Here is a 13,086-nt window from a genome sequence, read left to right as displayed (position 1 = left end):
TGAGGACCTACAGGCCACTGACAGTGGCCATATTAAACGCAGGCAGCGTATAGAGCAATATGTATATGTCCTTATATTTGTAAACACACCGATATATTGAAAAATTATACAAAGACAAAAACATTACTGAAGGTTATTAAGCTGTGTGCTGAGGTTACTGGTATTTTCATGTTCTTTATGTTTTTTTAATTTGTGGCAAATATGCATAACATAGAATTTAGCACTAGTGAGATACAGTACCTTTACAGCGTTGTGTGACCATCACTACCATTCCTTCTAGAACATCTTACCACCCCGTAAGGAAACTGGTACCTGCTTAGCAGTCATTCCCAAGCTCTCTTCCTGACCACCCCCACCCCGCCTCCTCCCACAGCCACTCATCTGCTTTCCGTCTCCATGGATTTGCCTATTCTGGATAGTTCACATATCATTTATTATTTTTTTTTTAATACTTTCTAAGTTTCTTTTTTTTTTTTTTTTTTACAACAAGAATGGTTTACTCTTACAATTACAGACAAAACACGCTGCAGTAGCTCGCCCAGATCCCTGCCCAGCCGCCCTGCCCCGGAGCCAGGGGCCTCGCGCGCCCACCTACCTCTCCCCGCTCTGGGGCTGGTCCCTCCACGTCCCATACTGGCTGTCGGCTTCCTGCACGAGCGTGTCAGTGTCCTTGGCCTCGGGGGGCCGCCGGGAGAAGCACTGTTTCAGCTGATCCTGCGAGGGAAGGCCAGACCGGGGGTTATCGTCAGGAAAATGCTTAGAATCTGGTCCCAGCGGGCGCGAATCCTAACCTATCACCGGGCTTAACCCGCCGCTGCCCTCAGGGTGGGTCCAGATGTCTTAGTGGGCACTACGTGACCAACCGTCCGAGTTTGCCTGACACATCATAGGATCCAGGACTGTCGGTGCCAAAACTGGGCAAACGGGGCCGAAGGGGCCGCCCTCCTCAGCAACATTCCCCCAACTCCAGAAAGACCACTTCTATGTTCTACTTAATGTCAAGAGGCATAATCTGCATATGCAGAGCATTCATCTCTTGCTTAAGAACCTCCTATGGCTCCCTACTGTCCTCCTACTGAAATCCAACACCCCTTGTAAAATTGAGTCCCAGATTTCCTGTCCAGTCCCAACTCCCACCCCTACCCCAAACAAGCCCTCCATCCACTCTCCTGACCTACTCGCCATGTCCCACCCAAACCCCACCCATTCCTGGCCTCTGGCTTTGCTTGTGCTGTTCCCTCTTCCTATCCATCCTTCCTACCCAGAGTCATGGCAACCCACAGGGCTCTCTCCTCCTCCTCCTGAACTCTTCCTGCCTAACTCGGACTCACCTCTGTGCAGGCAAGTTTGACACAGAAGTTATTAACAGATATTTACTGAGCACCTACTATGTGCTAGGCACTCAGGATGGGGGTAGGATCACAACACAGATGCTGAGATTCTGTAACTGCTGACGCACCCTTCAAGGTCAGGCACTCTATCATCCTTGTTCTCCACCTCCCTCTCTGATGATGCACAGGCATGGGCACAGACTCCACGCCAGCTCCTGGCACAGCACCTGGCCCAGTAAGTGCCCGCCTCCTAGTCAACTTTTGGGGACACTGTGTACGCCATGATGGCTGAGGGATGCTGTGGACAAGATGCTCACCAGGCTGGGAGTTAGAACGACCCCGCCATCTTTACTTGCTCCTGTGCGTCAGAGCCCAGCAGCTTTCTCTGGGAAGGGCCAGGCAGCAAATATCTGGGGCTTTATGGGCCACCCCGTCTCTGCCCCGGCTACTCCACTCCGCCACTGCTACCAAGAAAGCAGTGCAAGCAGTATGGGAGTGCACGTGGCTGTGTTCCAATAAAGCTTTATTGAGAAAGAGGTGGCTGGCTGGCTGGGGCCCCTGATCTACAGCCTGTGTCCCAGCACTCAGAACTGAGCCTGGAGTAATTGTTGAATAAATGTCTGTTGGAAGAACAAGTTCCTGAAAATAATTTTTTCCCCAGTGAGTAGGAGTGAGCTTCTTATCCAGAAAAGGGAAGGGAGCTAGCGACGGGGCAGGGAAAGGAGAGGGTATTATGCCTGTGTGTATTTTGGGGTGTCTGACACATCCGCCTAAGAAAGAACCCTGAGTCAGGGCGGTGCTTGGTGGCCCACAGATGACAGAGCGATTCTGAGAAATTTAAGACGTGTGTCCCGTCCCTCTGCAACTCTACACCCCAGCTGCGCAGGGAGCTCTGGGGTCCTGGGGCCCAGGCTGCCATGGGGACCTCGCTCTGTCCCAGTGCCTTCCTGTCCTGGGTCCGGGTCAGACCCGCACAAGGACTGGGGGCAATGGTAATGACAGTGTCGAAGGCTAATGCAGGGCGCTGATGGTGTGCAATCCACTTTGACTTCCACTGTTCTCAACAGGAACTGTCATGGACCCCTCTCACAGGAGAGGAGACTGAGGTCCTGAGAGGCCAACGGGCATGCCCAAGGCCACAGTTAGAAAGTGGGGGAGCTGGGATTTGAACCCAGTGTGCCTGAGCTCCAAAGCAGCTGCATTCTCCTAGCTCGGGCTGGAAGGGAGGGGATCGGGTGCCTGGCCAGGCCTAAGATCCGTGGACAAGTGTTCGCCCAAAGTGACAGGGACATACGTCTGCAGCTGGTCCTTGGGAGGCTGTTTGGTTTCGGTCGGGAGTGCCCGACGAGGCTCCGGGGCCAGGGCTGCCTGGCTGCCCCGAATCTCAGAGGCTATAAACGGACATGACAGGTGGGCTGGGGGCCCAGGCTCTCGGCAGCCTTGACACAGGCCCCCAGGCTCCAGAAGCCCATCGGGAGTCAGAGGTGAGAGAGGAGGTGGCAAGAATGGCAATAACCCTGAACATTTAAGGAGCACTGACTGCCTGGCACCGCATCAAATTCCTTACATGGACCATCTAGTTTAATTCCATAGTGGTTACAATTAATGTCCCCATTTCACAGATGAGGTAGCCGAGGCTCTGGGAAATTGAGTAGTAACAACAGACACTTACATGGCGTTTACTGTGTGCCAAGCTGCCGTAGTTAGTATTCCCAACAACCTTAGGTAACTGCTGTTATTACCCCCACTTTCCAGATAAGAAGGCTGAGGCACAGGGAGGTGAGGAGACTTGCCAAGGGCCTCATGAGTGAGTGAAGGAGCCTGATTCAAACCCAGGCGTTGGGCTCTGAGTCTATGGCCTGTTACCTACCCCCTGCCACTCTAACAATGCCTGTTAGCGATTTCACCCAGGGAACGCCCCTCCGGGAGACTTCTGGGTACAGCCTGCCAGCCACTGGCCAATGCTGGCCCCAGGTCTGCTTGGGATGTGGCCCTAAAACACAGCTCAGGCACCACCTCCTCCAGGAAGCCTCTCCTGACTGCCTCCAAGCACGGCTGAACAAGGTCTCTTAGAAAATGTTAAGAAGTACCATTCCACATAAATATATGATTCTTTTGTTTCACAGCTTCTCCTTTTCTCGGAATCGGCTCCGACCCCTCCAGACTTGGCTCCTCCTGGATTCTTAAAAAGTCTCCGCCAAATGTGGATTCTTTTTTTTTTTTTTTTTTTTTTACCATCACACGTCAAAACATCTCTCATGTTTATTTCAGGCCAGGGCTCAGCTTGTCAGGAGACAGAACTGCAGCCTCGAACATGTAAGTGTGACCCTGGTGGAAGGCAGGGAGTGGTGTGTCCCTCTCTGCCTGAGAACTCCACTCCTGCCGCGTCTCCCGCCCCATGACAAGTGGCAGAAGCACATCCCAGTGTCATAACTCTGCTCCCCAAACCCCCGCTGGAGACTCATCCAGCAGAGAAACGCACTCAAACGCAGATGCTCACACAAATACACACAAGTACAGATATATACACAAATACACGTACTCAAATACAAACACACATATACACAACATACACAAATGTACACACATGTAAACATATACACAAATGCATACACAACACACACAAATATACACACATGCAAATATACACTGAGTGGCCAGATTATTTATATTAGAGGCCTGGTGCATGAATTTGTGCATGGGTGGGGCCCGGCCAGCCTGGCCAGGGGGAAGGGACATGGGCAGCTGGCCGGCTTGCCTGCTGATCAAATTACTGGTGGAGGGGACAATTTGCATATTAAACTCTTATTTTTGTTATTTTTTTATTTTTTAAATATTTTATTGATTTTTTACAGAGAGGAAGAGAGAGGGATGGAGGGGTAGAAACATCGATGAGAGAGAAACATCGGTTAGCTGCCTCTTGCACACCCCCCACTGGGGTTGTGCCCGCAACCAAGGTACATGCTCTTCACCAGAATCGAACCTGGAAACCCCTCAGTCCACAGGCCGATGCTCTATCCACTGAGCCAAACCGGTTTTGGCATATTAGCCTTTTATTATATAGGAAATACACTGAGTGGCCAGATTATAATGCATTCAGAGATCACAATAATCTGGCCACTCAGTGCATACAGACATATACCCAAATATAATTACACATATACATAATACGCACACAAATACACAGAGACATATACATACATACAAACAAACAGCACCGCTTTGGGTGTCTAAGGTATAAACGAACCCTGGTTTATCCTTGTAGGGAACAGGGCGCTGCCAGTAAAAACCACGAGGGAGACGGTTAGGCACTGCCATGGAAAGATGTCAAGGCCGCCGTAGACAGTTCACGAAAATTCTGCCTTAAGCTCCCCTGGGCCCCCGAGATGAACAGTTTCCAATCCCAGGCACCCAAGGTACGCCTGGGCACCCCAGGGTGACGAGGGACAGGTGACGGGGCTTCGTGGAGGGCACGTGACGTGGCCAGGCCTTGATAAGTGGGTCAGATAGGGACAGGTGTGGGAGGCGGAGAAGGCAGTGCGGGAGAGGGGTCAGGCTGGGAGAAGGTGAGGCGGGGGAGGGAGACGCTGTCTTTATCGCTATCATGTGGACTGGACAACGCCATCCCACCCTATCCCCCCATACCCCCCCTCTCCCCGAGAAGCAGCCCTGCAGGGGAGACCGGACCCGCCTCACGGACAAGGGGCTGGGGTCTCCAGGCTGTCTGGGCCAGGCGAGGAGAGGAGAGCTCAGAGCGCCGGGCGTGAATGGGGCCCCTCTTCCCCATCGCGGGGGCCGGGCAGAGGCAGGGGCTGAGCGTGGACGCCCGCTACCCTCAAGGGGCACGGTGGCCCACTTGTGAAGGAACACCAGCTCCCGCCAAGGAGCAAAACCAGTTGGGCTGACATTCCATCGCCGGGGACAGAGCCCAGGGCTCCCTTTCGTTCTGGTGCCCAGCCCAGACTGTGGCTTTGTTCAGAGACCCCGCCCAGGGCCCCGGGCGCCACCTGATGTAACTCACAACCCAGCCCTCGGCGGGCAGGCCAGAGGCCCGGGGAAACGCCCGCCTGGGTGCTATCTTCTTGGCTAAGACTTCACAGCGCCCAGGTGGGGGCAGGGCCTCGTCCCGCAGGGTCCCCGCCTGCCCCCTGGGCCTCAAGCCGGGGAGAGCGCTCTGGAAGCCGAAGCCCAGCGCCAGGCCCGGGGCCGGGGCCGGGCACCGCGGAGACAGCTTATCAGCTGCCTGCAGACTGGCACGCCGGGGACCTGTGCGGGCAGACGCCGGGCCTTGGCAAAGCCCACACACAAAACCACGGCCTGACGGGGGAGAGCGGGGCCCACGCAGGCTGCAGGCAGGCGCAGGGCCGGGCTCCCTCGGGGCCGGGGCTCACTCGGTGGGACCTGGAAGTCAGACCCAGCGGCTGCGACAGGCTCCCAAGGCTGCGGAAATGTGCGGTCAGATGTCCGGCTGCAGAAGGGCCCTTTTCTCAATTTGGGGGCAACATCCAGGCACCGGGGCGGCTGCCAGCAACCTGGCACTTGGGCATCTTGGTTTGCCTTGGGTGAGCACGCACCAAGGCCAGGTACCCAGCTTTCCTGCATCAGCCCCCAAAGGGTCCTCCCACCCACCTGTGAAGTGGGTTCCAGTGTCTGCTCCACTGGCCCAATCCCAAGGCCAGGGGCAAAGTGCATTTCAAACTTGGGACCGGCCAGGTTTTAGAAAGACAGCAGGTGGGCACACAGTGGGGGGGGGGGGGGGGGTTAGGGCAGGCTCCCAGCCTCAGCACTAGAGCACACAGTGGGGCTGCTCTGCACACTGTAGGATGTTCAGCAGCATCCTGTCCGTACCAACCAATGCCAGTAGCAACTGTCCCCCCCACCCCCCCATCCCCCAGTCCCAACAACCAAAAATGCCTCTAACACAGCCAATTGTCCCCTGAGGGGCAGTCACCCATGCTTCCGAACCACTGGTCTAGGTCAGTGGTTGGCAAACTCATCAGTCCACAGAGCCAAATGTCAACAGTACGATTGACATTTCTTTGGAGAGCCACATTTTTTAGACTTAAACTTCTTCTAACGCCGCTTCTTCAACACAGACTCGCCCAGGCCGTGGTATTTTGTGGGAGAGCCACCCTCAAGGGGCCAGAGAGCCGCGCTTGGCTCGCGAGCCGCAGTTTGCCGACCGTTTTGTCTAGGTCATGCGTTCTCCACAGGAGTGATATGCCCCCTCCCCAGGAGAGGGAAAACTGGCTCTTGGGAAGGAGGTGGAAATATTATTTATTATTATTATTATTTTTAACCCTCCCCTGAGGATACGTTTTTATTGGTTTTAGAGAGAGAGAGGAGGGAGGGAGGGAAAGAGAAAACAAACATTGAAAGAGAAACACTGATCAGTTGCCTCCACATGTTGCCCAACTGGGGGTGCAACCTGAAACCTGGGTACGTGCCCTGATCAATAACTGAACCCACAACCTTTCAGCGTATGGGACGATGATCCCATTAACTGAGCCACCAGCGGGGGTGCAAACAACCTTATTTCTTACTGCATACAGGACATACACCGATATACAATGTCGCCACAACACAACATTTCATGGGAAGGCAATTAAGAAAAAATGTAGGAAAAGGCTCTTTAAGGAATAATAACGAGCCTCCCTCCTCCAAAGTGGATAAATAGTGGTGCAGGGCCACATCCCACAGGCAAGTGTGTTAATATTTCTCTAGCAACATGTAGGAATAGTCACATCACGTGGGATACATAAATACTATTCATTACTCCACATCAGCACAATTGGTATGGGGCAGTTCTGCCTCAAACGAGAGCTTTGTGGATTCTGGAATGGTGGAGCAGGGATTGCCACACGGTGTTCCATTTTATACAGGAGAAAACAGACGCCCAGGGGAATTATGCAACTTGCCGCGTTTGTGTGTGCGCGCGCGCACGTGTGTGTGCATGTGTGCTCACGCAGAGGGCTGGCTGACAGCGAGGGAGGGGTTTAAGCGCCACACGCACGGCCTCCAAGGCAACGTCAAGGACTCTGGCGACGAACTTGAACTCCCTTAGCAACAAGCATCGCCTTAAAATTGCATAGGCCGTTTGCTTCTGTTCCAGTTACTCTTCCTCTACTTCTAGAAGTTATTCCGGTTATGCAGGTGGGTGACAATGAATGTCCAGCGATTTTTACTGTTATTTATAAGACAAAAATTTGACTGGAAACAACCTGAGTGTCCAAAACCCATTGGGGGCTGACCATATAAAGTCAGCATAATCTGAAAAATGGAAGATGCTGTTGCCATTGAAAATAAGAATGCAGGTCCATTTCACTGACATCGGAAGTTAGTCGTAGTAGAGAAAGATGACAGAAAATTGGGTACAAAAGAGTTCAAAATTCTATTTTATTGATCAATTTGCATATATATGCAAAATGTGTATTTAATATCTGTGAATATATTTATCATATATTCATATATCCTATATAATAAAGAGGCACTATGCAAATTGACCATCATGCTCTCACAAGATGGCTGCCTACAATCAGACCGGCATGGGGGTTAGTGAAGAACGACCAAATGATTGAACAGCAGGCTGTGTGGGGCGACCATGCTGGCATGAGGAGTGACCAGGTTGGCATGGGGGCAATTGGGGGTGACCAGGCCAGGAGGGAAGGCAGTTGAAGGCAATCAGGCCTGCATGGGGGGCAGTTAGGAGTGACCAGCAAGTGGAGGAAGTTGGAGGCAAGCAGGCCAGCAGGCAGAGTGGTTAGGGGTGATCAGGCAGGCAGGCAGGCAGGCAGGTGAGCGGTTAGCAGCCAGTGACCCTGGATTGTGAGAGGGATGTCTAAGGGATCGAGCCTAAATCGGCAGTCGGACATCCCCTGAGAGGTCCCGGATTGGAGAGGGTACCAGGCTGAGCTGAGGGCACCCTCCCCCACCCTGTGCACGAATTTCGTGCCCGGGGCCTCTACTGTATATATATTTTGCATATATATGCAAACATCTTAAGAGATATAGAAGTGTTACAAGGTCTATTTCTGAGGAGTGAGACAATGAGGACATTTTTAAAAATTCCTTTCACCGATGATCTCACTTCTTTAGTGAGCATTTCTGGGTTTTGTAGTTTTTTTAAAAGAGGAAAAGGATACCCATCTAAGCAAGCACGTGTATCCCTCCAGATGCCTGTCTGCACCCCCAGGGCATTCCTCAGGGAGGGTGTGGTGCCTCCCCCAGGGGGTCTGGAAAGCTAGCTGCAGACCATGCAGGCCACAGGTACCGAAGAAAAAGACATGCCAGGTCGGCAGGAGCCTTGGGGTCAAACACACCCTGGCTCCCATCTTGGCTCCCTGTCACACAGAAGCTGTGTGGCCTTGGGTAAGTCACTCTACCTCTCTGAGTCTCCGTGAGAGCAGAGGACCGCGTCAACATTCAGAGCTGACGCCAGCATTGCACCGCTGACGAGCTATGTCAAGTGCTGAGCGCGGTGCGTGACACACGGCAGGTGCTCAGGGAATGCCGTCATCCTCATGAGGCTCAGAAGTCGGAATCGCCGCTCTGTGGCTCTGAAACCAGCCGGAGGCACAGAGCCGGAGAGGCAGCGGGATACCAGGAGCTTTCAGAAAGGAGGTGTTTTCCAAATGCTTGGTGCGGGTCACCGCAGCGCAGACACCCCGGCCAACACCCTCTACCAGGATCGGGCGGAACTTACAGGAGCTGTGAGGATGCTCGCGGCAATGACTGGCCTTGGCTCCCAGGTCTGAGAGTGGCCCCGCTGGGCTCCTGCAGGGCAGGCCTGTCCAACTCCTAGGCGAGGCCTGAGAGCGCCTTGGGTTTCACCCGCCTGCTTTAAAAGGAGTCCGGATGGATCGGCAGCAACAGTATCCCGCTCGCCTCAACCCAAAACACCATTTCAGAGCCAGACCCACGGGCCAAGGTGGCAGCTGGAGCCCAAAATTCATGGGGATCACGCGCTCCCTGCGGTGAAAGAACCAGTTTCACGACTCTTCGGAGGCCTCCAGAATCTTAGCTCTGGCGTGAGAAGGCCCCGGGAAGGGATCGGATTCTGCAGCTCATGGACAGGGCGGTGCACACAGTTTACTTTCTTTTCCTCCTCAGGTAACTGGATATCAGCTCCATCTCGGCGGGTGAGCCATGCTGACAGATGAGAATATCTACCTCGATGGGTTTCCAGTTGCTAGGCAACCAGAGGCAGCAGCTACAGGGCACATCCCACCCCCTCCACCCCACCCCTTGGGACTGGAACTAGGGGAGGTGCTGCAGATGTGCGAGGTCCGCCCCCAGAAATGCCCGATGAAGGATGTGCGAGCGGCTCGTTGGTTTTCCATGTTGAACAAGAGGCCGTGTTTGCGGTGTTTTACAGGTTGTGAGGTGCCTCCACCATGTGATTCACCCCATTGCTTTTCCTGCCACCCGTCCCTAGGAAGCAAGGCCACGGTTATCCCCCTCAAAGCCAGGGGGACTGAGGCTGGAGAGAGAGGAGGTGGCTTGCCCGAGGTCACAGAGCTAGTACAGAGCGGAGCCAGGGTTCAAATTCAAGTTCAGATCTACTGAACTCTGGACTTTGCAAGATGCCAGGCACACCACGAGCTCATGGTGTAAATCAAAACCATGAGAACTCAGCTTTCAGGAAGCTGAAAAATAAACCCACTTGGACAGAGCACCTTTTTGAGTAAAATAAATGGGAGATGCACAGCCCCCCCGATGGGCTGTAATGAGCAATGTTGGAGGGTGTAAAAAGGAGGCATACCGACCCCAAAGCCCTGGCAGTCAGAATTTTTTTTTTCTGATTCTAGAAGTTACTCAATTTCCCTGTAAAATTTAAATATAGAGCTAGACACAAGATATTTGTTAACAATAAAATGTTATAAGAAAATAAATCACCCACTATAGCACCATCAAAGAGAATTATATTAAAATATGGGTGAGTTAAATTTACTCCCTATCGGACTTCTGATCAGTATCCTATTTTACTTTCTTTATTGATTTTGAGAGAAAGCAAGCCAAGAGGAGAGAGACAGAGGAGGGAGAGACCGAGAGAGGGGAAACCACTGGTCAGCTGATCCATTTATGTATGCGTTCACTGGCTGCTTCTTGTATGTGCCCTGACCAGGGACTGAATCTGCAGTGTCGGCATGTTGGGACTATGCTCTCATCCAGCGGTCGCCAACCGGTGGTCCGTGAGGTCCCAAAGGTTGGTGACTGCTGCTCTGAGCTCCTTGGTCGAGATGTCTGTGCAGTATTTTATGAAGCTGGGAGCAGACTTGAGGGACGATGCGCCAGTGCGATGATTTGCTTCCTGTCTGATTTTCCCAGGTAAGCTGAGGAGCCACTATCACACTTCTGACAACTGGATAGTGTTAATGTCCTTTTTTTTTTTTTTAGGACAAGAGGAATCGAAGGCTCAGAGAGCCAATGTGAGTTACTCAAGGCTGCACAGCAAGGAGATGGCAGAATTGGGAACCAAGGCAAGTCCATCAGACCTCATCTACACATCGCACAGCTCTCCTCCCATCTCCGGAGCCTACCCTGTCACAGGGAGGCCTCCTTCTGACCAGATGCCCTGCCTGGGACTGGGCTGGAGGTCACAGCCTGCCGAGCCCGCAGCTTCCCTTCCTCCTCTGTGCCAGTAACTGCCTCTCTGAGCATCCCAGGCAATAAGCGCTTCTCTTATAATGTTTTCAGAGCAGCATCCCCACATTTCCAAATAGGAGGAGATGAGCACACATACTCAGGGGACCCCTTAAGACTATGCCTAGACCCTTTATTAATAGTTTCTTCGCTGCTTCTCAGTCAGGGGCTGGTGGGGAGGGGTGGGGGGCGGGGTAGATGGCTGGGGCTTCTCTCTGGTCTAGCACTGAACCTGGGTTTTCCTTTCCCTTGGAGGGAGAACAGGCGGGGGCGGAATTCCCAAGCACTGAAGCAAACGCCTTCCTGAGCTCCCTGGAAGCCTCCGGAGACAGCGGGTAGCCGAAGAGCATCTGAATGCTGATGCACGTGCATCTGGTTCACAGCGGGTGCTTGATAAATGCTGCCCACCTGGGGCCACCAGGGCCCCAGGGTCCTCTCAGCTGCACTTCCGTGAGCTGGGGAGAGGAAGGCCTATGCTCCTTTAAGGAACTCGGAAGTCCTTTGAAGAACTCTGGTATTGGAAGTTTTTATTTTATTTTTGTTTTTGTGTGTGTTTTTTTTCACTAATGCAGGTTGGCAGTCCATCTTGAGGATGAACCAACAGACGAATAAGTGGAAATGTTAGAATGAGAAATTGTGCTGTACTTGGTCATGGGCATAGGTTCAACCTGGGCACCTTGATAAACCCAAGAACCATGAACCCAGCTACTCCAAAGGGTGGCTCGTGCTGGAGGGGAGGGGGAAAAACGGGCCTGCGCAAACTACTTTCCACCGGCGAATCCATAAAGTTCATGCTGAAGCTATGGCAGGCATAGGTGTATGAGGCTTACATATTTGCAGCCTCTCCCTGCAGAAGGTTTAGACACAACCTCTTAAATGCAGGCCTGTTCATGTGACCCACCCTAGCCAATGAAATGTGAGAGGAAGTGATGTCATTTGTTTCCAGGCAGAAACTTTAAGAGTCCGCGTTCACTTTCCCTCACCAAATGCTTGGCCATGTCCCAGGAAAGCGGTTCCATCAATCTGGGCCCCACACTGACAATGACAGGAAGCACAGACATAATTAATGTCAGTGGACAGGTGGCGCACTCAAGAAAGAACCCTTTTTGCCCTGTTTCAACCACTGAAGTTCGGGAGTTGTTTGTTATTGCAGCAGAGCCTTGCCTACCCTGACGTATTTCACTTGGTGTATTTAAGAGCAAGAGTTTTTGAGGCAAATAGGCCCATTTCTCCGCTTTTGGTCTGTGTGGTCTCAGGCATCAGTGACTTACCCTCTCTCTCTGGGTCTCCGTCCTCCCCACTACAAACTGTTTACTTGCTGGAAACTTCCCCTGCTATTCACAGGTCCTGGCAGGTGGACAAACTCTCCCAGGAAGAGAAGAGTGACTTTTGTTTTGAAAAAAAATCACTTGATGGGAACGTGACAGCTCCTGTCACTGCACAGAGTTAGGGAAACTGGTAACCACACTTATCTCGCTTCCTCCAGCACATGTCCAGGAAGCTCTGAAAATTAGGCAGATATACAATGGTGCCCCGAAAGGCACAGAAGAGATGCATCGCAAATGTCCTTATTACCTGCTTCTGTTAACCTCAACTACTGGCTGTTGCTAAATTCTGCCAGACCAAAGGCCTCTGGCCTTTACAGGCAGAACGCAAAGGCCTGATAACGTGGGACAGAGAACTCCAGGTGTGCAGTTGGTGGCTGCTGCTACTATGGCTGCTGACATCCACACCATCTTATCTCCGGATTAAAAAAATAAATAAATAAATAAATAGTGATCATTTCATGTTGGAAACACACGCGTTACTCTTTAGAAAACAGCAAAATGTAGAAAGTCAGTAGCAACACGCCATGGGTTGCCCAAGGCAGACATCAATAATCAATTACAGAACGGAGCTCGGACAGCCGCAGGCAGTCTCTGTCAGTCATTCAGAGTTAGCAGGTGGCTGGAGATGTACTTGGTACCCTGCTGTTGGCTTACCAGCTGATTACCTTTTATCAGAATCATGGGGTTACGGGGCTGAGAGGTATCTGAGAGGTCATTCTCACTCTGCCTCATACGAGAGCATCCAGCCTCTGCTTGCTCTCCACCAGTCACCCCACACATTCCCT

The 13,086-nt window shown here is 52.4% G+C and overlaps 1 protein-coding gene across 8 annotated transcripts in view; it reads right to left on the bottom strand.

Moving 5' to 3' along the window:
• KIAA1671 (KIAA1671 ortholog) overlaps nucleotides 1–13,086 on the bottom strand; it is a 124,186-nt gene that overhangs the window by 11,297 nt on the left and 99,803 nt on the right. For all 8 annotated transcript variants that reach the window (XM_036448821.2, XM_036448818.2, XM_045585650.1 and 5 more), the window contains one exon: nucleotides 596–714. In XM_036448821.2, coding sequence (XP_036304714.1) covers nucleotides 596–714 — 119 coding nt within the window. The remainder of the gene's footprint in view (nucleotides 1–595; nucleotides 715–13,086) is intronic.

The sequence above is a fragment of the Pipistrellus kuhlii genome, unplaced genomic scaffold, assembly GCF_014108245.1.
Source record: "Pipistrellus kuhlii isolate mPipKuh1 unplaced genomic scaffold, mPipKuh1.p scaffold_m20_p_20, whole genome shotgun sequence".
NCBI classification, from domain to species: domain Eukaryota; kingdom Metazoa; phylum Chordata; class Mammalia; order Chiroptera; family Vespertilionidae; genus Pipistrellus; species Pipistrellus kuhlii.
The sequence above is the reverse complement of the archived record's forward strand: the minus strand, read 5'-3'. Positions and strand labels throughout refer to the sequence as shown.